The 26829-nt window shown below is 44.0% G+C and overlaps 2 protein-coding genes across 9 annotated transcripts in view; one reads left to right on the top strand and one right to left on the bottom strand.

The window, feature by feature from the left end:
* zbtb48 (zinc finger and BTB domain containing 48) overlaps positions 1-17305 on the bottom strand; it is a 32139-nt gene extending 14834 nt beyond the window's left edge. For all 3 annotated transcript variants that reach the window (XM_060937499.1, XM_060937498.1, XM_060937500.1), the window contains exons 1-4: positions 17167-17305; positions 12436-13176; positions 10947-11333; positions 10777-10869 (exon numbers count right to left, since the gene is read on the bottom strand). In XM_060937499.1, the coding sequence (XP_060793482.1) occupies positions 10777-10869; positions 10947-11333; positions 12436-13167 (1212 nt within the window). In that variant the 5' untranslated portion in view covers positions 13168-13176; positions 17167-17305. The remainder of the gene's footprint in view (positions 1-10776; positions 10870-10946; positions 11334-12435; positions 13177-17166) is intronic.
* A 284-nt stretch (positions 17306-17589) lies between these two features.
* The window catches only part of nol9 (nucleolar protein 9), a 74281-nt gene continuing 65041 nt past the window's right edge, over positions 17590-26829 (top strand). Inside the window, exons 1-2 of one of the 6 annotated variants that reach the window (XM_060937491.1) lie at positions 17590-17812; positions 17908-17949. The gene's annotated coding sequence lies outside the window, so the exon portion shown is untranslated. Of the gene's footprint in view, positions 17833-17907; positions 17950-18693; positions 18715-18859; positions 18975-19022; positions 19119-26829 lie in introns of those variants that run through there. The other 5 variants (XM_060937494.1, XM_060937493.1, XM_060937496.1 and 2 more) reach the window with 5 other exon arrangements.

The raw sequence follows: 26829 nt of genomic DNA, 5'->3' as shown, positions 1-26829 counted from the left end.
AAAAAAACGGTATTGAAATTAAAACAGTAGGACTCAGTATCGGACTCTACCATACCTAATTTTTTTGAACACCCGATATTTTATGTTTAAAGGGGACATTTTCAGTGCTTGTGCACATACATTCACCAGTGACTTTATTAGGAACGCCCATACATCCACCTGCTGTTTGATGCAATTCTCTAATCAGCCGATCCCTTGACAGCAGCGCAATGCATAAAAATCATGCAGATACAAATCAAGAGCTTCAGTTAATCTAATCTCATCTCATTATCTCTAGCCGCTTTATCCTTCTACAGGGTCGCAGGCAAGCTGGAGCCTATCCCAGCTGACTACGGGCGAAAGGCGGGGTACACCCTGGACAAGTCGCCAGGTCGCTTCAGTTAATGTTCACTTCAAACATCAGAATGGGAAAAATTGTGATCTCAAAGTGTGACTTTCACTGTGGCATGAGTGTTGGTTTGAGCCAGATGGACTGGTTTGAGTATTTCAGAAATTGTTGATCTCCTGGCGTTCTCGTACACAACAGTCTCTAGAGTTTACACAGAATGGTGCGAAAAACAAAAAACAATGAGTGAGTAACAGTTCTGTGGGTGGAAACAAGTGCCTTGTTGATAAGAGAGGTCAGAGGAAAATAGCCAGGGGTGGGTTTCCCAAAAGCCTCTTAAGGCTAAAAACGTCTTTAACTGCCTCTTAAACGCTATTGTTAAGCTAACGTGGTTTTCCTGAGCAATGTCATAGCCAAAGTAGTCCTTTAGTTCGCTCTTAACTTACGATGGACCTGGATCACTCTTTGACAGCAAAGAGCATCTCCTCACATCCAAATACACAGAATGTGCATGCATCTCTGAGGGACTCTCACAGTAAAGGCCAATTTATGCTGACAACCCAGTCCTCGCAGATAGCGTTGCAGACAGTGTCTGCGTAGCCCCCCCACCTTCGCAGACGCTCTGCGCGCACCTCCCAAAAATTGTGACCACCGCAGAAGCCTCGCAGACAGCGTCGCAGACAAGAGGGCTCTGATTGGTCCACTCTACATCCGCTGTACACGCACTTCCGCTTCCCTACTTTCCCGGTTTGGTTTGGTTTCACGACCGCCATTTTTAAAAACACGAGCGAAGATGGAGCAGCACGAAGAGCGGTTGATCGAGGAAGTGAGGAAGTACGTACATCTATACGACTCCAGTTCTAGTCATTATAAGTAACCGGAGGATAAACACTCCACTAACCACACCCACCAACTACTCCTAGCGATTTCGCGACTTTGCGCCCCCTTGCGTTGTGGCGGTGAATAACATCGCGCACACCTATTACTCCCCGCTCAACGATAAATTACAACTGTCTGCGAAAAGCTATCTGCGAAAGCCTTGTCGCAAGAGCATGCAGAGGCCTTTAATGGGGAAAACTGATGTTGAATCTGCTGCCAGTGTTACATTATTTCTCTTGTACATTGCAAATACATCGAGTTAATTATTAAATATACACAAAAAACATTACGAATATATTTCAATATGTTGTGGAATTACGTACGGAAATCGTAATGTCATCAATATCGCCACATTTTAATCAAATTTAACTCCATTAGGCGAGTGATTATCCCATTTGGTGTCATAAATGAGACAAATTTCTGCACCTCTAACATTGTGTGTGTGTGTGTGTGTATTATATATAAAGGAGAACATTGCCAACTTTGCATTATGGAAACAGTTGAAAGACTCACGACTGCATGTTTGGGGAACAGTAAAATGAGTGGGCACAGGGAACGCATATACTAAATTATTAGGGCCCAAGCACCGTTAGGTGCAAAGACCCTATTGTTTTTCGAAGGATTATTATTATTATTATTATTATTATTATTATTATTAGGGCCCGAGCACCGTTAGGTGCGAAGACCCTATTGTTTTTCAAAGGATTATTATTATTATTATTATTATTAGGGCCCAAGCACTGTTTGGTGCGAGACCCTATTGTTTTTCGAAGGATTATTATTATTATTATTAGGGCCCAAGCACCGTTAGGTGCGAAGACCCTATTGTTTTTTGAAGGATTATTATTATTATTATTATTATTATGCCGTGTTTGGCCTTATTTGAAGCATTTCCCATGCACCAAAACTCGTGAAATTTGATACACACATCAGTCATTGTCCTCACTACTCAGCCACAGACTTTTGGCCCCGGGCATGGCCCAGGGACTTCATAGCGCCCCTTTTTCCATTTCCCATTGAAATGAATGGGTAGAACTTTGGAATGATGATGTCATAAGGCCATTTGGAGTGAAATTACACATGGTCATTTTTAACGTACTCCTCCTAGACGGTTCATCAAATTCATGTCAAACTTGGCAAACATGATGCCAAAATATTGCTGAAGTTGAATTGCTAAGGGAGTTTTGATATGTTGAAATAATATAACATATAATATGCCAAGATATTGCTGAATGTTGAACTTGATATCTTGTAATATGATTCTGATTCTGATGCACTGGTTCGTTTGCATGTGTGAACGCGGACCACACGCAGTCTGTATGCTACAATGTAACAATTTTACTGCCTGGTGCGGACCAAATAATCGAACACACACACACACAATAACAGTGACCTTCTATCATTGTGCATTTTGTTGCAGACAAAATGCACAATGATTTTTGATATATTGTAATATGCTGAAATATTATAACGTATAATATGCCAAGATATTACTGAATGTTGAATTTGATATCTGTAGGATATTACTGAATGTTGAACTCGATATCTTGTAATATGACTCTGATTCTGATTCTCTTTAGCCGTTATGGGCCTGTCTGATGAACATTTGATGAATATATGACATGTGACTGTTTTGGCGGGTGGCGGGATGTCCTGGGTTGTAGAACCACACGTGCAAGGGCCCGTCAAGGCCGCTAGCGGCTTTAATTTATCTTATTATTTGTTCATTCTGTAAACTTTTGCTCATTTAAAAGGTAGACTGCCTTTCAGATTTTTCAAGTGTAGGTCATAGAAAGAATTTTCCCTGACAATTATTTTTGTTTAGTGGACCAAAAGCTACTGAATTCGAATCAGAGACTTCCAATTTTATTAGGATTTTTTTTTAATAGAACAATTAAAGAATTTAGGGCCATATGGCCCTAAATGCTCTGCTATTTTTTCCTGCTTCACCGTGACCCAATTTAAAATACTATGTCATGCATCACGTGGTGGGCTTTCCCTGTTCACGCAAGGCATTGTGGGATACAAATTTGAAACAGGAGAGAAAACTGGAAGACGCAAATGAAACGTGAAAGACCGAATACAGTAATAGAAAGCAGGAAGAAAAGACATTATGTTGCGAAGGAAAGGAAACGCAGGACCAAACTAATAAATATCGGTGCTCAGCGAGCACCTCGGTGTGATCAACTATTCGTTTAGTGACAGAATGATGGAACTGTCAGTGCACGGTCAAGGTAAACCTGTAGATGGCAGTAATGCAACACTGTGGATGCCAGCTGCTGTAAAACCCAAAAGAAGGAAAAGCAGAAGAAGCAGGTAAACCTGCGCATACACACACGGACTTCCTCTGTCTGCGTGAAGTGAGTGATTTCATGCACATTATTTGCTCGGGAATCCCCTCAAATTAAATCACTTCCCAGCCACAGAATGGCCTGCTTTTTTAAGATATTACAGAAATAAACATATCACGATGACCAAATTTCAGAGGGAACTAAATTTCACCGATTTTATGAAATCGAAAGGCTGTCTAGTTTTAATTTTCAAAAAAGGCTTGGATTAAAAAATGTCATTGTCCCAAAATGTTAAATAGTTTCAATTATTAATTTCCACACTATATATGTCATGCTGAAAGTGCCATTCCACCATTGGATGTATTCTTTAGCATAAAATACAATATATTTTATGACATGACTAGACAGAGAAATCTTTTAGCTTCAAAATGATATATCAAACATAAATTTTTGACAACGACAAGTATATTAATTTTGCGACCAAAGTCACCTACCCTTTTAATTTCCGCGCGGTAGTGAAACATGATGTCATCGGCAGGTTCCCCTTCTTGTGTACCACGTCACGTGTGACGTGGCACAGATTATCAGCAATGGCGGATAGAACGCGATTTCCACTTGTCGATTGCTGTGCCGATATTCACCATCGACCGTCTCCTTTGGGCATCACTTGCTATTTTCCTTCGCTTCTTTTCCGAAGCTGACAATCGCGTTCTATCCGCCATTGCTGATAATCTGTGCCACGTTACACGTGACGTGGTACACAAGAAGGGGAACCTGCCGATGACATCACGTTTCACTACCGTGCAGAAATTAAAAGGGTAGGTGACTTTGGTCGCAAAATTAATATATTTGTTGTTGTCAAAAAATTATGTTTGATATATCATTTTGAAGCTAAAAGATTTCTCTGTCTAGTCATGTTGTCATAAAATATATTGTATTTTATGCCAAAAAAATACATCCAATGGTGGAATGGCACTTTAACGATGATACAATATATTATCGCAAGTTAACACTTTATATTTCATTGGTTTTTGGTTAAAAAAAAAAAAAGAACACCATGTGACCATCAACTAGATTTAGCAACTATTAATGCCTATATCAGGGACACACATTGCAAGGAAGCTCTTCGTAATGTTGCTCTTAAGACTCCTTCTTACAAGTCAGTTCAGGAAAACCACGTACCAAGACAATGTTCAGAGCTTAAGAGGGTCTCTAAACTCGCTTTTTAGCCCTAAAATGCAACATTATCAGGAAACCTACCCCAGACTGGTTCGAGCTGCCAGGAAGGATATAGTAACTCATATAATTACTCTTTACAACCATGGTGAGCAGAAAAGCATCTCAGCATGCAACAGCAGAAGAGCACACTGGGTTCCGCTCCTGCAGCCAAAAACAGGTATCTTAGAATCAAAAACATGTTCCTATTAAAGTGGCCAGTGAGTGTACATTTGGGTATCTGGAGTGTCTACCAACCCACAAAGTCTGAAACAAGACATCCGGTCAGTTTCTTTTGTTCTGCCCACTTCATAAAGCACGTGATTCAACAACAACAAGAAACCATTCAGATTTATCTCCTCTTTTATGTCACAAGTGGAGCTCATTAGAATGATCCCGTCCCCTCATCTGAGTTTCTCCACTCATGGTTTGTGAGCTTCCTTTGCGAAAGAATATTCATGAGGAAAGTGCTAACTGATTGGCTGGAGGAAGACAGGGGTGGGGTGAACCGTGGCTCATTATCATTTAAAGGAGCAGGTGCTCGAATGAACAAGGCTGTTTAGACAGGGTGAGAAGGAGCTGTGGTGTTTTATCCTTGTGGAGTGGTGTTTTGAATAAAGCACGTCACAGACATTTCATTAAAGGACATGGGACATGGATTTTTTTCTGGGTATAATTATGTATAAAGGACATAAGAAATGCCATCTAAATCACTGCAGGGCGTCAAAAATGTGAAAATCATCACATTATTCAACTTTTTTATACATCAGCGTAAAACAAGGATTCGTTAATGAGCTAGGTGGTCACGTGACCCGTGACGTCACAAAAACTTTCCAAGGAGCCAGCGCTTGGGAATCTAATGTAAACAGGTTACCGAAATGGACACCATCGACAGTGACATTCCCGATGTTTCACAGAGATGTGAAGTTAGACCCTATCAATTCGAACCGATAGCTGGAAATTCACATGAACATGGATCTTGTCTTTACTCTGACGGGTCAGATGATTCTGAGAGTGAGAGTTCATTCAATCCCCATGAAACTGAAAGCGGTCGGCTCGATAACACTTCCTGGTAAGTTAAAAACAATTCTGCTCAAAGGCTAATGATCTGTTGAAAGAAGTATTATTTTTGTATCATACATTGAAAGTTCATCATAGATCTAGCTAAAGTCCGTTGCAAGCTAGTTTTTTTTTGCTGATATTTTTCGAGATTGATTGAGATACAATGCTTCCAGAGTCCGAGATGAAAACATTCAAAATGGCGAAACGCCATCACACAGCCAACAACACTACGCCATTTGGCGAAAGAGATGAAAATTAAGAAAAGTTAAACAAACTTACCAACATAACTTAACATTTATTTAAATGTCCATTAATGTTACAGGATTTCTTGACTGTCTCTACAGTTGTAGGAATGTTAGGCCCTGTATATTATGGCGCTATCACTGCCTCCATGAACCCGGCTATACGGCCTCTTAAATTTGGCTTGGCAATTAATATCGCTCAGTACCTGAGTATTAATGTTGAAAGAATCCTCAGTGAAATGGTCCGAACACAGTTTGTGGGAAACAGTAGGTGCAAAGTTTTTTCTACGGCAGTAGTGAGCCCACACTTTCCTCAGCTTCGGGTCCTTGGGGAATGCAAAAAAACTTACTCCAGGGCATTTCCCATTGGAATTATTGCAACCATAAGCAGCACAATACACCATGATGTTCAATGTACGTTAAAGACTATAAAAACAATTTTCTTGTCATCCACTTCTCCATTCATCTACCCGCTTGTGCTGTGCCCGAATGTTTTTGTGACGTATGATCACGTGACAGCGGCTCTTCCGGTTGTAAAATATGCATATCGGAGCTCGAGCAGAAATGCCATATAATCATCACGAATATAACGATTTTGCTGAATTTAATAGATGATTTTGTATTTATTGATGCAATTAATTCATATTTTTAATGGAAAGAAACTGATATAGCGTGCATTTATGTTTCATGTCCCATGTCCTTTAAGACCTCAGGGAACTGTGTGGAAAAGGGTTATGTTCATATGTCACCTTTAAATATTACAGTATTGGCCCTTTTCCACTACCCTTTTTCAGCTCACTTCAGCCCGACACGGCTCGCGTTTCGACTACCAAAAACCAGCACGACTCAGCTCGCTTCAGCCCTGCTTAGCCCCTAAAACTCGCACCGTTTTGGAGTGGGGCTGAAGCGAGCCAAGCCGTGCCGAGTGAGGCTGGGGGCGTGAGCAGACACTCCCCTGTGCACTGATTGGTGAGGAGGAGTGTCCTCACATGCCCACACACGCCCCGCGAGCGCGCTGGGATCTGTAAACACCGCAAACCCGGAAGAAGGAGAATTACGAGAATTTCTGAAGCCTTATGCGCCTCGCCTCATCTATACGCTCTTGCCAGTATCTGTTGGCGTTGTCGGTGACAACAAGCCACAGCACCAAGACCAGCAACACTAACGACTCCATGTCCTCCATGTTTATTGTTTACTATCCGGGTCGTGAGACTACCGCTTAAAAGCTCACTGATGTCACTGTTTGCGCTGCTTAACGACATCACCTGACGTCCACCCACTTTCGCTAACTCCACCCAATGTGTCCACCCACTTCCAGCCAGCACGGTTCAGCGCGGTTGTAGTCGAAATGCAACTCCAACAGCCCCACTCAGCCTGACTCAGCACGGCACGGCTCAACCCGACTCAGCCGCGTTTGTAGTGGAAAAGCGGCATATGTGAGATTTGATGATTGTTTCAAGAAATTACTTTATTTTATTGGAACGACCTCAATTTTTCTAATCAGAAAAGGCCAAAATGTACTCTTTGTGCTTTCCAGTTTCTTGGCAACATGACAAGCTGTGTTTTTTTTTTTAATTCAAGAGTGAGGGAATACTGCTGCTATACTCTAAGTGATAATACCATTGACTAACTTGTTTTGTGGACGTTCCAAAACATTAAATATGCAGTAACTATCCATTCATCTAGTCATTATCCGTAACTGCTTATCAGTGTTGTAGTCGAGTCACTAAGAGCATGCAGGAGAGCGCACACCCAGCATGCTCCACTATCTATCGACGGTGCTGCAGTGGAGAGGATGAGCAGCACCAAGTTTCTGGGTGTGCACATCTCTGAAGACCTGTCCTGGAGCAACAACACCGCATCACTGGCCAAAAAAGCCCAACAGCGTCTGTACTTCCTCCGCAAACCGAGGAGAGCAAGAGTCCTGGCCCCCATCATGCACACATTCTACAGAAGCACCATCGAGAACATTCTGACCAGCTGCATCACCGTGTGGTACGGCGCCTGCACCAAGACTCTGCAGCGCATCGTGAGAGCAGCTGAGAGGATCGTTGGTGTCTCTCTCCCTTCTCTAACGGATATTTATAACTCCCGCCTCACCCGCAAAGCCATCAGGATTGCAGGTGACCCCACCCACCCATCTCACAGCCTCTTCAGTCTGCTGTCGTCGGGGAGGAGACTGCGGAGTCTCCGGGCCAAAACCAGCAGGCTCAAGGACAGTTTCTTTCACCAGGCGGTCAGGAGGCTCAACTCCCTCCCTGTTCTGCCCCTCCTCCCCCCTCTGCCCCCTGCCACAGATTCTGCCTGCACACACCCCCTGCCCCCCCTTCAGCATCGGACATGTCACCCTCACAGTTCCCCCCCCCCAACACCATACATACATACATACATACTCTCAATGTTCATTAACACACTGAACTCAGGGACCGCACATTTCACTTTACCTCGCTCATTTGCACTATTCTGCACTACCTCACCTTAACAGCCATTAGTTTGTTTATACTGCTTATTTCATGTTTACCTGCTATACCTCAAGTGCCCTTGACTGTTTATTTGCACCAATTTGTGTGTGTGTGTGTGTGTGTGTGTGTGTTTAGTCTATGTCTAGTTCTTATCTAGAGTGTTTTACTGTTTATATTGTCTGTTTATGAGTGTTTAGTCTATGTCTAGTTTTTATCTAGAGTGTTTATACTGTTTGTTTTTTCAATTATTCTATTTTTATTTATTGCATTGCCTGTTTGCACCGTGGGTCAGAGAGGACTGAAATTTCATCTGTGCTGTATGTCGAGCATGTATAGCATATTTGACAATAAAGTTGACTTCACTTGAAACCTCGAGTCCAAGACCAGTCTCGAGTCCCCAGTGTTCAAGTCCAAGTCAAGTCCAAGTCATTAAAAAAAATTTTCAGTTGAGTTGAGTCCACTATTGATCCGAGTTGAGTCCGAGAACAAAACTCCAACTGCACCATTTGACAGTGGCTGTTTTAGTGCCATTAACATTAGTTTGTTCCTGAACATGACGTATGAACAGGTGAATGTGCTTCTCTTTGTCAGGGAGTGCGAAGTATTCCATCAGAGATGGTTGGGAGACGGATGTAAGTGCAGAAGGTGTGTTTATTAACACAAGTGAAGACAGGCAAACAATCCAGAATGGCAGGCAAAACCGTAAAACGGGCAATAGGTCGAGCGAGGCACAAACAGGCTATCGTAGACACGGCAGAATCAAAGACGAGAAACAGGAAATCAGGGATCAGGAAACCAAACAAGGAAATAAGGTTCGGTAATATGTCAGCAACACAACTCAATACTTCGCAAAGTAAGTGTGTTTTCACAGTTTTTTCACAGCTGTGCCTTAATCCTGTGCAGGTGCAAGTTGTTTACAGCACGAGAGAGAGAGTCCGCCTGGCGCATGCGCTGTCCGGAGCACGCCCAAGAGCCTATCTGATGCACACCCAAGGCGTGCAGGTGTGACACTCTTGCACGAAATTAGTATAAAAATTAATGTAGGTATAAATATCTTATGCCAAATTATTATGGCATGTTACAAAAAAAAAGAAAAAATCCGAGTCCTCGTCTCCAATTTACAAGTCCGAATGCAGTTAATGCACGGGTCCGAGTCCAACTCTGAGTCATCAGTACTCAATTCCAAGTCAAGTCACGAGTCCTTAAAATTAGGTCCTGGACTCGAGTACTACAAGCCTGCTGAACAAGCTGGAGCCTATTCCAGCTGACTATGGGCAAGAGGCGGGGTACACCCTGGACACCCTTGCCAGGTCATCGCAGGGCTGACACATAGAGACAAACGACCATTCGCACTCACATTCACGCCTACGGTCAATTTAGAGTCACCAGTTAACCTAACCTGCATGTCTTTGGACTGTGGGGGAAACCGGAGCACCCGGAGGAAACCCACACGGACACGGGGAGAACATGCAAACTCCGCACAGGAAGGCCCCCGTTGGCTCACTGGGCTCGAACCCAGAACATTCTTGCTTTGAGGCGACAGTGCTAACCACTACGCCACCATGCCACCCTACAGTAACTATAAACGGATTTTTTTTTTTAAATCATGATGTGTTGTTCTTAATCCATAAATTGCCATCACTGGCAAACTGCTGTAGGTAGAAGAAGAATAAAACACAACACTTCAGGATGTACTGTGACAGTAACTCTGCTTCACTTTGGGCCGCATCACACCATCCCATCTTTGATTATTTTCCTCTAACAGCATGTCCCAAAGTATTTTATTCATTTTCATATACAGTCCTACATTTAATATCATCTCATCTCATCTCATCTCATCATCTCTAGCTGCTTTATCCTGTTCTACAGGGTCGCAGGCAAGCTGGAGCCTATCCCAGCTGACTACGGGCGAAAGGCGGGGTACACCCTGGACAAGTCGCCAGGTCATCACAGGGCTGACACATAGACACAGACAACCATTCACACTCACATTCACACCTACGGTCAATTTAGAGTCACCAGTTAACCTAACCTGCATGTCTTTGGACTGTGGGGGAAACCGGAGCACCCGGAGGAAACCCATGCGGACACGGGGAGAACATGCAAACTCCGCACAGAAAGGCCCTCGCCGGCCACGGGGCTCGAACCCGGATCTTCTTGCTGTGAGGCGACAGCGCTAACCACTACACCACCGTGCCGCCCACATTTATTATCAAATGAACAAAAAACAAAACAAAAAAACAAACAAACCATCAACTTATTTTTGACTTATTTGTATTCGCTGTTGAGGGACAAATCACCTTATTTGGCATCTCGCCCGTGTGTGTGACTGTGTGCCTACGCAGTTCCTGTCTCTTCTTAAAGCTCATCGGACACCTTGAACAGAAAAACATCTAGACCAAACAAGATTTCTGGGTTTAGTGACTCATCAAAGTATATGCACATTAATACTCAGTATATTTTATCTCACCATATCAGTCCTGCTGAGGCAGTTCCTGGCCTTGTGCTCTTGCAAATTCTCTTTCCTATAATAGCATTTCCCACATTTCTCACACTTGAACGGCTTCTCCCCCGTGTGCCGCCTGTTGTGAACTTTCAAGTAGTACTTGCTGAGGAATGTTTTGTGACATGTCGGACACTGAACAGAACTCTTCTTTGGGTCTTTCGGAGAGCTGCCTCCATTTTCTTTACCGCTGGCGCTTCCTTTCCGTTTACGCTTCCCTCTCGGACCTTTAGAAGTTGCACCGGGTGAATCGTGAGGCGTGTACTCTTCATCCGTGTCCTCTATGAAAATCTCCACACTGTCCTCATCGTTTTCTTCAGCAGCATCGTTCTGAGCATCACTAGGTCCTTCCTTCTGTACAGAAGAAAAGATAATATCAAGCAACAAATTACAAGATGTTCATTAAAAATGTTTAAAGGTAAACAAGGAGCCAATTTATTTACTTATTTGTATCGGAGCTTTTAACAAGACATTGTCACAAAGCAGCTGTACAGAAAAAATATAGATTTAAATATATGAATTAATAAGTTTTTCCCTAATGAGCAAGCCTGAGGTGATAATGGCAAGGAAAAACTCCCTGAGACATCATGAGGAAGAAACCTTGAGAGGAGCGAGACTCAAAAGGGAACCCATCCTCATCTCATCTCATTATCTCTAGCCGCTTTATCCTTCTACAGGGTTGCAGGCAAGCTGGAGCCTATCCCCAGCTGACTACGGGCGAAAGGTGGGGTACACCCTGGACAAGTCGCCAGGTCATCACAGGGCTGACACATAGACACAGACAACCATTCACACTCACATTCACACCTACGGTCAATTTAGAGCCACCAGTTAACCTAACCTGCATGTCTTTGGACTGTGGGGGAAACCGGAGCACCCGGAGGAAACCCACGCGGACACGGGGAGAACATGCAAACTCCGCACAGAAAGGCCCTCGCCGGCCATGGGGCTCGAACCCAGGACCTTCTTGCTGTGAGGCGACAGCGCTAACCACTACACCACCGTGCCGCCCGGAACCCATCCTCATCTGGGTGAAAACAGATCTCATCTCATTATCTCTAGCCGCTTTATCCTTCTACAGGGTCGCAGGCAAGCTGGAGCCTATCCCAGCTGACTACGGGCGAAAGGCGGGGTACACCCTGGACAAGTCACCAGGTCATCACAGGGCTGACACATAGACACAGACAACCATTCACACTCGCATTCACACCTACGGTCAATTTAGAGTCACCAGTTAACCTAACCTGCATGTCTTTGGACTGTGGGGGAAACCGGAGCACCCAGAGGAAACCCACACGGACACGGGGAGAACATGCAAACTCCACACAGAAAGGCCCTCACCGGCCACGGGGCTCGAACCCAGGACCTTCTTGCTGTGAGGCGACAGCGCTAACCACTACACCACCGTGCCGCCTAGTTTTAACATATGACATTATAATAGTTATGAATTAATTACCTCAGCATCCTCATTCGGCACTTGTGTCTTGCCCTGTCCTCCATCAGTAGGGATGATACCCTCATCTTGGGACTTGAGAGCTGCAGCTCTTCTTCTTGTTGCACTCAGATTTGGAACTACATCATCAGCATCATCTCTGGCCAGCCTGCTCAGGCCCCTCACCCTCCTGCCAGATCGAGTAACAGTGGCTGAGCTGGTGCTGGGAGACTCATCGAGGTCTGCAACTGCTCCTGGCCTCGCTGAGGTTTCTCCATTGCTTTCCACCTCCTGTTGAGATGCTGACTGTGGTACAGCAGTCAAGTCCGGTTTGGTGTCTACGGTCAGTGAGGGGAAAAGTGGCTTCCCTTCAACGTCTTCACCATAGCTTGAACCTTTCGTTCTGACCGGTGCAGAAATTAGTGAATCAGGAACAGCCAGGCCGTTGGCAGCACGTCGAACCTTCGCCTCGTTATCGCTGTTTAGCTGGAGCTCACCAGTGTAGAAGAAATGCAGCAGCAGCTCGAGTCCGTCAACGGGACACTCTTGTGGAAGGTTGATCTCCGTACATGATGCAGAGGAAGGCGAGTCCTGGATCATTTGGCTGAAGCAAGCCAAGATGTTACGGTGGGCCAGGAACACCTGACCGCTCTGAGTGTTGAGCATCACATCACAGAACTTTCCAAGCCCCCTCTGCTGGTTGAGCTCAGACAACACCCACCGAGCGTGAGCACCATGTAGTGTGCATCTCTCCATTATGACTGCCTGATATGGACATAAAAGAAAAACTGAATTGCACTTACATACCAGTTAAAGGGGCCAGCTCACCTTTTACAGAAGCCGGTGCTCTAAGTAGCGAAACGCCATTTTCAATACCATCAATATTCCACAAAAAACGACCAAACAACATGCAACAACGTGACAACATCCTAGGGCATAGCTCATAAACTCATCTCATCATCTCTAGCCGCTTTATCCTGTCCTACAGGGTCGCAGGCAAGCTGGAGCCTATCCCAGCTGACTACGGGCGAAAGGCGGGGTACACCCTGGACAAGTCGCCAGGTCATCACAGGGCTTAGCTCATAAACTGTAACATGAAATTGAAGATTTTTTAAAAGTAGTTATGTTTTAAATTCTTTCAACTGATCAGTTCTCTTCTGTTCTGTTTTCCCTTGTAAGGGACCAAAACAGGAAAAAAGGAAAGAAAATATCAGGCCTATTGTGTTCAAAACCTCCACATATAACACATGGATGAAGAAAAAGTTCCAGATGGGTTTCGAAGGCATCAGTGAATTTGAGAAGGTTTTACTGATCCATATGTAAACAAAAACAATGCATTGGATTCTGGATAGGGTGAACTGGCCTCAAATCAAACAAAACCCCAAAAAATAAACTCCTTTGTTTATTCTGACAGATAAAATCCATACAAGACATGTTCGAGTGTTCACTTGTTCATATTTGTACCTGTATACTGTGTACAGATTTTATTTTAAAAGAAAAACAAACAATGTCCCTGGGCACTGCCATCTTACTCTCTCCGAGGTTCAAATATTGTGCTCAGAGTACAAATTACACGAGAGAATCCGAGATTGTGACGCCACTTACTCTTCACATGACTTATCGAGGCTGAGATCTAGTGGATGCATCGCTTTTAAATTGTTGTAAACAACCCTGAAGATGCCTGGGTGTCAAGCGTTTGGGTGTAAAAAATAAACCCGATCACTGAAGCAGTGATCTTACACACACACACACGTAAACAGTGAGCACACTCATACCCAGCCTTTTGGAGCCTTTTCCTGCCTCCAAACTCCATCACCGGCGACTCAGTGTTTTTGAGGGGTTTTTTTAATGTAAAAATGTCCTTGTATTTTTATGTGACATGCTTTTGTTTGTTTTTATTCGCTGAGAAAAGAGATATTTTCTTAAGACGGCAAGAATCATGTTGCTATGATGACGGCTATGGTTTTACTAGTATCTGTGCCAGGACTGCGTACGCGTTATCTAGCTGAGTGAGATTTAAACTTCATAAAAGTGAAGTCGGGCGGCATGGTAGTGTAGTGGTTAGCGCTGTCGCCTCACAGCGAGAAGGTCCGGGTTCGAGCCCTGTGGCCGGCGAGGGCCTTTCTGTGCGGAGTATGCATGTTCTCCCCGTGTCCGCGTGGGTTTCCTCTGGGTGCTCCGGTTTCCCCCACAGTCCAAAGACATGCAGGTTAGGCTAACTGGCGACTCTAAATTGAGCGTAGGTGTGAATGTGAGTGTGAATGGTTGTCTGTGTCTGTGTGTCAGCCCTGTGATGACCTGGCGACTTGTCCAGGGTGTACCCCGCCTTTCGCCCGTAGTCAGCTGGGATAGGCTCCAGCTTGCCTGCGACCCTGTAGAACAGGATAAAGCAGCTACAGATAATGAGATGAGAAAATTTCTGATTAGATTTTTAGAATTATAAGCCTTTATGTGTCATATATACATTACAGTGCAGTGAAGTTCTTTCTCTGGATTTAATCTACCTGAAGCAGTGAACACAGAGAGAGTGAGAGAGAGAGAGAGAGAGCACAGTGGAGCCTGGGGATTTTTAAAAAGAAAATTTATTTTAGAATTAGAAGCCTTTATTTGATGGCTCTGAGTTATGAAGGTAAACAGTGTACTAGTGAATCAGTTATGTCATTGACAGATATCTGGTTTCAGTGCAAATGGCTGCACTCAGGTAAGTCTATTTTTAACAATATCATAACTTTTTAAATGGATAAACCTTTAGTTAATCTCATCTCATTATCTCTAGCTGCTTTATCCTGTTCTACAGGGTCGCAGGCAAGCTGGAGCCTATCCCAGCTGACTACGGGCGAAAGGCGGGGTACACCCTGGACAAGTCGCCAGGTCATCATAGGGCTGACACATAGGACCCTTTTCCACTACCCTTTTTCAGCTCACTTCAGCTCGCTTCAGCTCACTTCAGCCCGACACGGCTCGCGTTTCGACTACCAAAAACCAGCACGACTCGGCTCGCTTCAGCCCTGCTTAGCCCCTAAAACTCGCACGGTTTTGGAGTGGGGCTGAAGCGAGCCAAACCGAGCTGAGTGGGGCTAGGGGCGTGAGCAGACACTCCCCTGTGCACTGATTGGTGAGGAGGAGTGTCCTCACATGCCCACACACGCCCCGCGAGCACGCTGGGATCTGTAAACACCGCAAACCCGGAAGAAGAAGAATTACGAATTACGAGAATTTCTGGAGCCTTATGCGCCTCGCCTCATCTATACGCTCTTGCCAGTATCTGTCCGCGTTGTCGGTGACAACAAGCCACAGCACCAAGACCAGCAACACTAACGACTCCATGTCCTCCATGTTTATTGTTTACTATTCGGGTCGTGAGACTACCGCTTAAAAGATCACTGATGTCACTGTTTGCGCTGCTTAACGACATCACGTGACGTCCACCCACTTTCGCTAACTCCACCCAATGTGTCCACCCACTTCCAGCCAGCACGGTTCAGCACGGTTGTAGTCAAAATGCAACTCCAACAGCCCCGCTCAGCTCGACTCAGCACGGCACAGCTCAGCCCGACTCAGCCGCGTTTGTAGTGGAAAAGCGGCAATAGACACAGACAACCATTCACACTCACATTCACACCTACGGTCAATTTAGAGTCACCAGTTAACCTAACCTGCATGTCTTTGGACTGTGGGGGAAACCGGAGCACCCGGAGGAAACCCACGCGGACACGGGGAGAACATGCAAACTCCACACAGAAAGGCCCTCGCCGGCCACGGGGCTCGAACCCGGACCTTCTTGCTGTGAGGCGACAGCGCTAACCACTACACCACCGTGCCGCCCACCTTTAGTTAATTTAAAAATTAATTTTTAACTTAAACATGTGGAGGGCACATCAGGGCACTTGCTCTGATCAGCAAACAGCATTTATTGTTGGGTTTTGTTTGACTTTAACAGCTATACAGGAGATATAAATGTGTTTATTCAACATATTAAAGCCACCCAAACCTTGTTTTAAAGGCCTACAATAGTTTTTGCATTGCCTAATATACTGACTGACTTTGTAGTTCGACAGTAAAACACCATTTGATAAAAGCAAAAAAAAAAAATGCACATTTTCCCTTACTGAGAAAAACACATTATTATTAAATATGCAAATTAGAAACGCCCCCAAACATACTCATGTCCGCCCCTTTCCTTTGTAAATCAAAAGTTTACTTGTAACTGGAGTGTTTTCCATGAAAGTATGACTTTAACACAATTTTACCTTGTTTATATACTCAAATGAACCCACCAGAAACCCTATTTCTCAACTCCATGAAAACAGAGCCCTGAATTATTAAGGGTGAAGATATTTAAAGGTCACGTGATCATTACAATTTATTCATTTACTCATGTAATATTTACATCTGCATATTAAACAATGCATGAGGTTTTATTTCGTAATAAAAAAAAATTATATCATTATTTGGTATTATCGCTTTAAGAAGTTGCAGGATTGAGAAGAATAAATTAACAGTGTTTTAAAACTGAGGCATTAAAATAATGTCTACAGTGACGACCTGAGTTTCAAGCGCTGCTGTACGAAAATATCATTTTCTTTAAAAAAATGTATGATTTTATAATTGCATCTTAACGCACTCTGTACATTTTATCCAGTGCCTTCTGGTTATGATCTGGGTGAAATTAACTCGACGTTAATGATGATGTGTGTATTTTAGTGATGCTCCCTAAAGTCTCTTCCCTTCATAAATCCGCGGTGAATGACTTACCTCACTTTCACTGCAAATCTCTGTAACCTTGCGTAGTCTTCTATCATCTATAAACCTAACATATATTAACACTGCTATGTAGTAAAATAAATAATGTTTTGAGCATGATTTTTTTTATTCGACTTAAAAAAAACCCAAAGCAGCCATGTTGTAGGGAAAACCAGGAAATGACGCTCGTTTTACAGACTCAATATCAGTTGGCCAAACAATACGTTGCACTGGGTTTATATTTTTACTTAAAAAATGGTAATAAGTTAATTTGTGTTACGAAACTACTAGCTTGGTGTTAATATGTATACATGACTATTAATGTATAATTATTTATCGTACAACGTATAAACAGTAACATTATGATTTTTGTATGGAGAAATGAAATAATTCCATTCAAACTCCGGGATACTTTTATATTGTCCAACCCGTTGTCCGGGCTATGCCGCTTTTCGAGGCTACGCTAGACAACCGCAGGCTGCCTTGTGCAGATTTTCTGTAATATTGTGGTAATATATATTGTGGTAGTATTTTTCTGTTTTTATGTATGGTAGTTTGCACAAAGGGGTGTAAACAGGCGTTAATATTTGTCTCTTACGGTCTGTTTGAGTGCTAACGCTACAGGACTCAGCCTGCTCCCATGGACTGACCCGAGCTGGTAATTAATTTCCGACCTCTGTAAGAAATCCCATTATTCTGATTAAAAGCCTGAGAATTATATATTAAGTAATGCATTAATGTTCATGGCTGCAGGTTTTTAAATGCTCCTTTTTCACCAGCTGTTCATACAAAGAGGTAAGAGCTCTTTTCCTGCCTTGCTAGCTAGTTAGCCTGTGATTCTTCACTGAGGAGAAATGTACATTTGCCTGAAACCATTGAACAGCCCGAGTGGATGAGGCTTACACGGTGTTATATTCTCTCTAAAATATAAATTTAAAATAAGTACCAGTATCGTTCTTGTTTGTTCGGTTCTCTGTGAGCGGAAGTGCTCCCTAGAAAAGAAATGTGCACTAAGTAGGCAAGGAGATGGCTAATGGGTTCTACAGTTGTGCTTGTTTTTATATCATCATGGACATGAATATTGGACTTTCAAGATATATACACTTTTGTTTGTTTTTACTGTGTTGTGCTGCTTCTGTGGTAGAATTGTAGATTGTACAACATGCATCTCTGAGAAAGCCATGGCCTAATGGTTAAACAAGCGGCTTTTGTACCAAAAGGTTGCTGGTTCAGTTCCCTGGACCAGCAGGCATGGCTGAAGTGCCCATGAGCAAGGCACCCAACCCCCAACTGCTCCTCAGGCTGCTCTGGGTATGTTGTATATTGCTCTGGATAAGAGCGTCTGCGAAATGCCTGTAATGTATGCTGCATTCATGTGCTATGGGAATTATGGTAAATACCAAACGCCGACATGGAAAGCACACATGAACGCCCCCTCTTGTGGTATTTTCCACTGGGCAACTCGTAGAAAATTTTGATACACGAGTTGCCGAGATGAGATGAACTTTAACCTTTTCAACATGGCGGCGAGCGGTACAAGACACTTGAATGCTAAGCATTGTACGCTACTAAAGTTTTTTTTTTTTACTAGTACTAGTGGGTAGTTTTTGGTGTCTATGCAATGTTGCGTCATTAACAAGTGTAATATAATACGTTAGAAATCCGTTTCCTTTAAAAATGTGTTGTTATGGTTTGTTTTTACCTATCCAGAGCAGACGCTATTGCTAACGATAGCTAACTAACTATTGCTAACTTGAATCTGGTCCACCATCTTTAATTTGTCAACAACAACAACAAAAGCATGTGAACACAGCACACTGGTAAATACCACTTCCCAACTGGAAAATATCATCTTCCCATAGCACATGACCGCAGCAGTAGTCTTTAATTCTTTGTTTGCAACCACGTGACCAAAACTGCTTGCGTCATTGACCGCCGCCATATTGGAGGATATACACACAGTGGTAAGAATACAGACTGGAAGGACTTCATTACTGGAACAGACTCAGAGAAAGAACCAGCCTCTGCCCTGCCAGTCCCATTTTGACTGACTGCTATGAATTTACCTCTGGTCAGGGGAAGGGTCAGCCCTTTTTGAAGCAATGTATGCCATGGGCCAAGGATTTTAACTTGTTTGATATGGTCCCAGTTAAAAGTACATTCTGGGGACCTATCCCAGCCTGGCTCCTCCCCCCTGTCCAAGTGGACCTTAGGCTACACGAGGATAAACACAACGAGGATGTTGAATTCTCTAGTGACTCTGCTTCAGAGTATATTCAGAATAAGTGGGGCTCCGCTCTTCAAATTTATACTGATGGATCTAAAGATCCTGAGTCAGGAAGGGTAAGCTATGCTTTTTGTATACCCCAGCTCAGTGTCAAATATGGATATAGGCTCAGTGATAATATGGCTGTTTTTACAGCAGAGTCTATGGGCATTCTAAAAGCTCTGCAATGGGTAGTGGAGGCACAGGCTAAAAATGTGGTTCTATGCTCTGACTCTTTTTCACTCCTCCAGTGTCTTAAAACGTATTATTCCAACACTCAGCCTGATTTGATTTCTGACATTCTCTTATTGATGAACAGCCTACATTTGAGTGGTTGTGATGTGTCCCTCTTGTGGGTTCCAGCCCACATAGGAATTAGTGGGAATGAGGTGGCTGATAAGCTGGCAAGGGAATATTTAAGTATTAACGATATTACGTTGGCAGTTGGTCCAGGAAGGACCGAACTGAGGAGCCAGCTTATGGGAAATATTTTCCAGACATGGCAAGCTGAATGGGACAAAGATTTAAAGGGGAGACACCTGTACTCTATTCAGCCTTCAGTAAACACACTCTGTACACTATCAGGGGGTAGGTCTCAGCAAGTGGTCCTGACTCGTCTCAGACTAGGGCATTGTGCCTTAAACTCTGTTACATCTGATCCATAAACACAGTGATGGTCTATGTGAAGTATGCAGAGTCCCTGAGACAGTTCCCCATGTTTTATTAGAGTGTGTGCTATACTGTGAATTTAGGCGTATATTGGTCATTGAATTATCTCAGCTTGGTGTTACTACTGTATCCCTTAACTCTCTGCTTCAGCTAAAGGATTCGAAAGTCACTTCAAGTCTAGTTAGATTTCTAAAAGCATCTGGAGTATACACTAGAATCTAAGAGACTGAATGAACTTGCAACGACGTGTAATATTCTGTAGGCGGCGGTAATACACCGGATGGTGTCTAACCTGCCAGTATTTCCTGAAGAAGAAGAAGAAGAAGACAGACTGGAAGGTAAAGAGGAGTTACTTGAGAAGCTTGGAGTCATTTCTCAAATCTGTTTCAAAATCAGTCATTTTGACTGCTTCAAAAGACAGCTGTCTAACACACCTATATAACGTATTTAAGGTAAGATAAATGTTATTTACCAGCTGGGAGGTCAGTGTTCGAGGCCGAGCTCACGGTATTTCACCGTACGGACTGACCTTAAGCTGGCAAATAACATTTTTTTCACGGTGAGGTGATCAAATCCTGCGCTCTGATTGGCTGGCGAGCGGACCCCGGTTATGGACCTCTGGGAACTCGCTCGTTCACAACAACAAACATAGTAGCAATTTGTGTCAACATTTATCTTTTTTATAAGATTTATTCATAAGATTTTTATCAAAAAACTTATAAATTTTTGCCAGCATTTCTCAGGAGAATAGCATTAATTTTACATCATAAGGGGTGTTCGCACGGCACATATTTGCATCGATGCTGCACCAATGTATTTTGTTGCGATATATCTTACACCGGTGTAAATTTTGTGGAGCGTTCACGCGTCACAAACCTGCTTACTAGAGAGAAGCGTGTTAGCACCGGTGCAGCCCCACTTGCGTCCACACGGCAGTTTTTGCGACCGTGCTATAGAGATCTTGCAGTCACGTGACCGGAAAGTACACAGCCGCCATCTTGTCGGTAAAAAACACCGCTGAATACTAAGCATGCACCGATACCGATATCGGCATCGGCCCCGATACTCCACTAATATACTCATACTCGTATTTGTCAAACAGTTGCCGATACCATGAACCGATACCAGTGCCGATCCCATGCGCCGATACCAATGTTCCCCGCAGCGCTTTTTGTTCCATTCGAGAGAGAAAAAAAAACTGAAGCATTGTTGAGCTCAGGCTTGAGCATAATATGATAGGCTATACCATGCGCTGATAGTGTTCCGTGAAGCGCCTTTTGCCAGCGTCCGTTCGAGGAAAAAAAGCCTCTCCCAGGAAAAAAATTGTAAATCTCAAGCATTGAGCGTAGGCTAATTTCGTCAGAAGACAAAAAAAATTGTTCGACAACAACCCATTTTTCCATGACGAAGATGTTTGCGTAGTCATGAAACAGTGCCGTCACAAGTTTGCTCCTGTCTTCCTCCAAAATTTTATAAAAACGCCAAACTGCTGAGGACGACATGTTCGTTTGGTTGTAACAGCTGAGTCTTCTTCTCTATACACTCGTTCATGACTAGTTGTCTCCCTCTGCTGGGTACTGAATGTCAGTGCGCAGAGTTGTAGTGGGTGGTTGCGAGCATTGCGGCGGCCCGCGAGTGTTAGATTATAGATATGTAGGTAGCCTATATTTTAACATCAACAGTATCGGTATCGGTAGTACTCGGTATCGGCAAGTACTGAAATGATAGTACTCGTACTCGTATCGGTTTTCACAAATGTGGTATCGGTGCATCTCTACTGAATACTGCTGCACTCATGTACAGAATGGATCAATTTCAACCGACGGACTACACGGCTCATTTTTCTAATGAACAGAGAACTAGATATATGTCTAAAATAAACGATCTACAGATTAGTGACCCTTATGGCTCACCGGACGGAGTTTTCACGACCGGATTTTGAACTGCCAGCGGAATACCCGGACGTGTATAATTACCTCATCAACTTTCCCTCGCTGTTCAGTGGTGAAGCACTGCGTGCTTATAAATCTCTGGACAGTTATCTTTACAGAAATTCAGGATTTGTCTTGTATTATATTCTTATAAGCATGTTTTAAATCTGAATTTCTTGCGTTTGCTAAGTGTCCGCAGATCATGCACAGACTTATCCATTATATCCACAGTTTTTTGCCAAGTCTCACACAGGTTTCTTTCGTCTACTGTTGGGCCAATAAATCATAAAACAGCTCAGATTTGTTTAAGTCGTTTGCCACTCCACTTTATTCTTGTGGGTTCACATACCGCTGCCGTTATTTTCCCCTAATCATGAGTTTGTTGGTCTTCCAATATGGCACAGGGTCTGTTTACTTCCGGTTTCGGGTGACGTCAGTGAAAGGGGTCTATCGAGCACTTGCATGTGACGTCACAGCCGATCCAGATTGTGACAGACGCCATCTTGTCGGTCAAACGCCATATTCCGCCTTCTACTTCTGGTTCTACTTCTGCTTTTACTTCTACCTTTTCTTCTGGAAAACCCTACTATATACAATTCTACTACAACGGCTGCGGCTACAAGCTCTCCCTACCTGTGCACGTTTTTATGTTTTTTGTGTGTATTTTTGTGTGTTGTTCGTCTGTACTGGACTTCAATATCCACTACAACCGTATGGACTTACTGGACATTGGTTTCCAGCAGAAAATGACGGTTTGTAGTGATTTCCATCGCATGCACAACATTCCGGACGAGAAAAAAAAAAAAACATTCCGGACGAGACCAGATTGCGAGACCAGTGGGGTCTCCGTGGATTGTTATCGGAAGCAAAGCGAAGGAGGCAGCGCCGGGAGCCGAAGCAAAAGCGAGGCTACAGGCAGAGCCGGCCTGTTGACTAAGCTCAGAAAACAGCTACTCAAACCTCCACTGCCAGGCCTCTACCTCTCCAACGCCAGATCCATGTAAACAAGACGGACGATTTGGAATTACCTTATTCTATAATCGGCTGGTCAGTGCTATACTCAATACTTAAGTGACTTACCCATCCAGTGAAGATCATTTTCTAGCTTACAAGATGCCACATCTGAGTCGCTGACAAATCCTGAATTTCTGTAAAGATAACTGTGCAGAGGTTTATAAGCACGCAGTGCTTCACCACTGAACAGCGAGAGAAAGTTGATGAGGTAATCATACACGTCTGGGTATTCCGCTGGCAGTTCAAAATCCGGTCGTGAAAACTCCGTCCGGAAAGCCATAAGGGTCACAAATCTGTAGATCGTTTATTTTAGACATATATCTAGTTCTCTGTTCATTAGAAAAATGAGCCGTGTAGTCCGTCGGTTGAAATTGATCCATTCTGTACGTGAGTGCAGCAGTATTCAGCGGTGTTTTTGACCGACACGATGGCGGTTGTGTACTTTCCGGTCACGTGACTGCAAGATCTCTATATGGCGCAGGGTTTGTTTACTTCCGGTTTCAGGTGACGTCAGTGAAAGGGGTCTATAGTAATAATGTGGAACTTAAATATGCGCATGCGTGAAAATGTACTTCCTTTTCCCGCCTTGTTTGTGATTGATGTATCGAAAAACCATGGTTTATACTTCTCCAGACAAACTTTCTACGTTGTGGTCTATCATACCCCTTTTCCACCAAATCAGTTCCAGGGCTGGTTCGGAGCCGGGGCTGGTTCACAACTCGTTCAACTTGCGAGCCAGCTGAGAACCAGTTTGCTTTTCCATCGCTCGCGGTGCTAAGAGAAGACACGTCAGTTATGTCGCTGTATACGTCAGTTACGTTGCTACGTTTGCATAAACCTTGGCGCGAATATCGAAGCAAAAACAACGCGGAAGAAGCAGCAACAATAATAATAATAATGGATGACTTTGCGTTTGTACAGCTGCGGCTTCTCGTCGCTTAAAAATGGCGACCTTTTGCGGTCTTGTTATTGTTGTCGGTCTTAACAACCCCCCCCCCCCCCCCCCCCCCCCCCCGCCCCCGCTGATGTAAGCGGTTCTTTCCTCTGGCCCAGCAGAGAGTTGGTGCTAGCCTGGAACCGGTTTTTCTGGCCCCAGAGCCAGTTCTTTGTCAGTGGAAACAGAAAACCCGGTTCCAAACTAAGCACTGGCCCCGAACCAGCCCTGGAACTGCTTTGGTGGAAAAGAGGCATCAGACACCGTAAAAGGGTAAAAGAGAGAAAGGAAAGTTTGCTCAAGTACAAGAGAGCACGAAAACAACGCATTCTACAATTCATTCGGCAACAAATCGACGACTTTGTGTCGTTCATGGCCATGTGGACGGTTGTCATGGCATCACCAAGCGCTGGGAAAGCAACGTGGATGAAGACACGCAGTTCTGTTGTTGTTGATATTCGCCATTTTGGAAGTGCAAAATACCAGGATGCAAATTATGCAATGCCCGTATGTAATCAACTCTCCTCACGCGTAGCGAGTCTACCCCTGTAGCGTTCAGACGTCCCATTTTATATCGGTGCTGCCCCGCAAACTAGCATTTACTCCGGAGTAAATTTCTTAAACCACCAGATTTGCACCGGTTTAAGCAGCTTTCAGGGGCTACACCGGTATAACTTTGTACCGTGTGAACGCTCTACCGGGGCAGCCCCGGTGCTACACTGGAGTAAAAGTGGCCGTGTGAACACCCCTATGGATAAGGATACCGACAGTGTTCGCAGTGGAGTATTTCGGGACTCTTTGCTAAGGGCTGTCCGGTCCCTGTATGAACGGAGCAGGAGTCTGGTTCGCATTGCCGGCAGTAAGTCAGACCTGTTCCCAGTGCATGTTGGACTCCGGCAGGGCTGCCCTTTGTCACCGGTTCTGTTCATAATTTTTATGGACAGAATTTCTAGGCGCAGCCAGGGGCCGGAAGGAATCCTGTTTGGGAACCACAGGATTTCATGTCTGCTTTTTGCGGATGATGATGTCCTGGTGGCTTCTTCAAACCAGGACCTCCAGCATGCACTGGGGCGGTTTGCAGTCGAGTGTGAAGCGGCTGGGATGAGAATCAGCACCTCCAAGTCCGAGGACATGGTTCTCGACCGGAAAAGGGGGGCTTGTCCTCTCCAGGTTGGTGGAGAAGTCCTACCTCAAGTGGAGGAGTTTAAGTATCTTGGGATCTTGTTCACGAGTGAGGGAAGGATGGAGCGTGAGATCGACAGGCGGATCGGTGCAGCCTCCGCAGTGATGCGGTCGCTTTACCGGTCCGTCGTGGTGAAGGAGCTGAGCCAAAAGGCAAAGCTCTCAGTTTACCGGTTGATCTATGTTCCGACTCTCACCTATGGTCATGAGCTTTGGGTAATGACCGAAAGAACAAGATCGCGGATACAAGCTGCCGAAATGAGTTTCCTTCGCAGGGTGGCTGGGCGCTCCCTTAGAGAGAGGGTGAGAAGCACAGTCACTCGGGGAGAGCTTGGAGTAGAGCCGCTGCTCCTCCACATCGAGAGGAATCAGCTGAGGTGGCTCGGGCATCTTTTTCGGATGCCTCCTGGACGCCTCCCTGGGGAGGTGTTCCAGGCATGTCCCCCTGGGAGGAGGCCCCGGGGAAGACCCAGGACACGCTAGGGCTTTGACCTTGGCCCAAAAATCATATTCGAAGTTCGTTTGGAAATTAATCTAGACATTCGAATAGTATTCGAACTTTTATTAATTATATTATTCTTAAATGCCTCACTAACACCTCGGCATCAAAATTAAATATGATATTCAGTCCACCAGGGGGCAGTGTTCAGTCAATGTCAATAAGATTACGTGCAGGAAATATGAAATATTCAGGCGTGTTTTTACAACCACTACTAATGAAACGTGCAGTGTCGTAGTAATTGGCATTATACCGGCTGACACTTTTAACGTTACATAATCCACAAACTTCGTCGTTTGTCCGTTGCCTTTTTTGTGTGAAACGCTGTTCCTTCGGTTTCCTGGTTGCTTGTACTGATGAAAGCCTCTAAACTGTAGCCTCACTGACAATCAAAGGGGAACGTTTACAAAATGAGCAGGTACTGCTAGGCCTACACCTAATCTGTGAGTTTATAACACTGCCGTTCCGAGCCCATTCGTGTTGGCTTTTGAGAATGTTTGTTTTGAATGAGACCGGTGTCAGCTGTCATGTCACTGCTTCCTGCTCGCGTCTCTGATTCACAATTCAAACAAACACGGACACGATATGTTATAAGATCACAGATTAGTTTTACGTGCTCACTTCGTTAACTTATGAACTTCATGGTATGTAAATTCCACCATGTGTAGGCTAAATTAATTTAGGCCTATAGGCTACTTGCCCAAGTAAGCTAATAATTTTTTTTTATTTTTTATTTTTAGCAACTATCCAAAGTTGACAAAAATAACAGCACATGAAAGCATTACTGCGCAGTGTCACATAGTCTACGTTAGTAATTTCATTTATGTTATAACATCAGGTGTACAAAAACCAACCAAATATCTGCAGAAAAAAAACAAACACCGATATTTTCAGAAGAAAAAGTCACATTTTATATTGCATTTAATCACATCAGCAGTTACATTACACTTCATTTATTGTAGGCCTATGTTGTACTTAATAAAGTCAGACTCTGTCCAATCTCGCAAAAATGACTGACTTCTGATGAGGAAATGAAAAATATTAGAGTTAATATTAGGAATTAGAGTGTCTATCTTCACCTGCCGGCGTATCACAGACCCCTCTCGCAGCCCCCTCTCACCTTCTAGCGCTCCCGCGTGCAATGTCTTCAAGTGGGCCCTCAAGTTTGAAGTTGTTGATT

Source organism: Neoarius graeffei, chromosome 13 (assembly GCF_027579695.1).
Source record: "Neoarius graeffei isolate fNeoGra1 chromosome 13, fNeoGra1.pri, whole genome shotgun sequence".
Lineage (NCBI taxonomy): Eukaryota > Metazoa > Chordata > Actinopteri > Siluriformes > Ariidae > Neoarius > Neoarius graeffei.
This window is presented reverse-complemented; position numbering and strand designations above follow the sequence as displayed.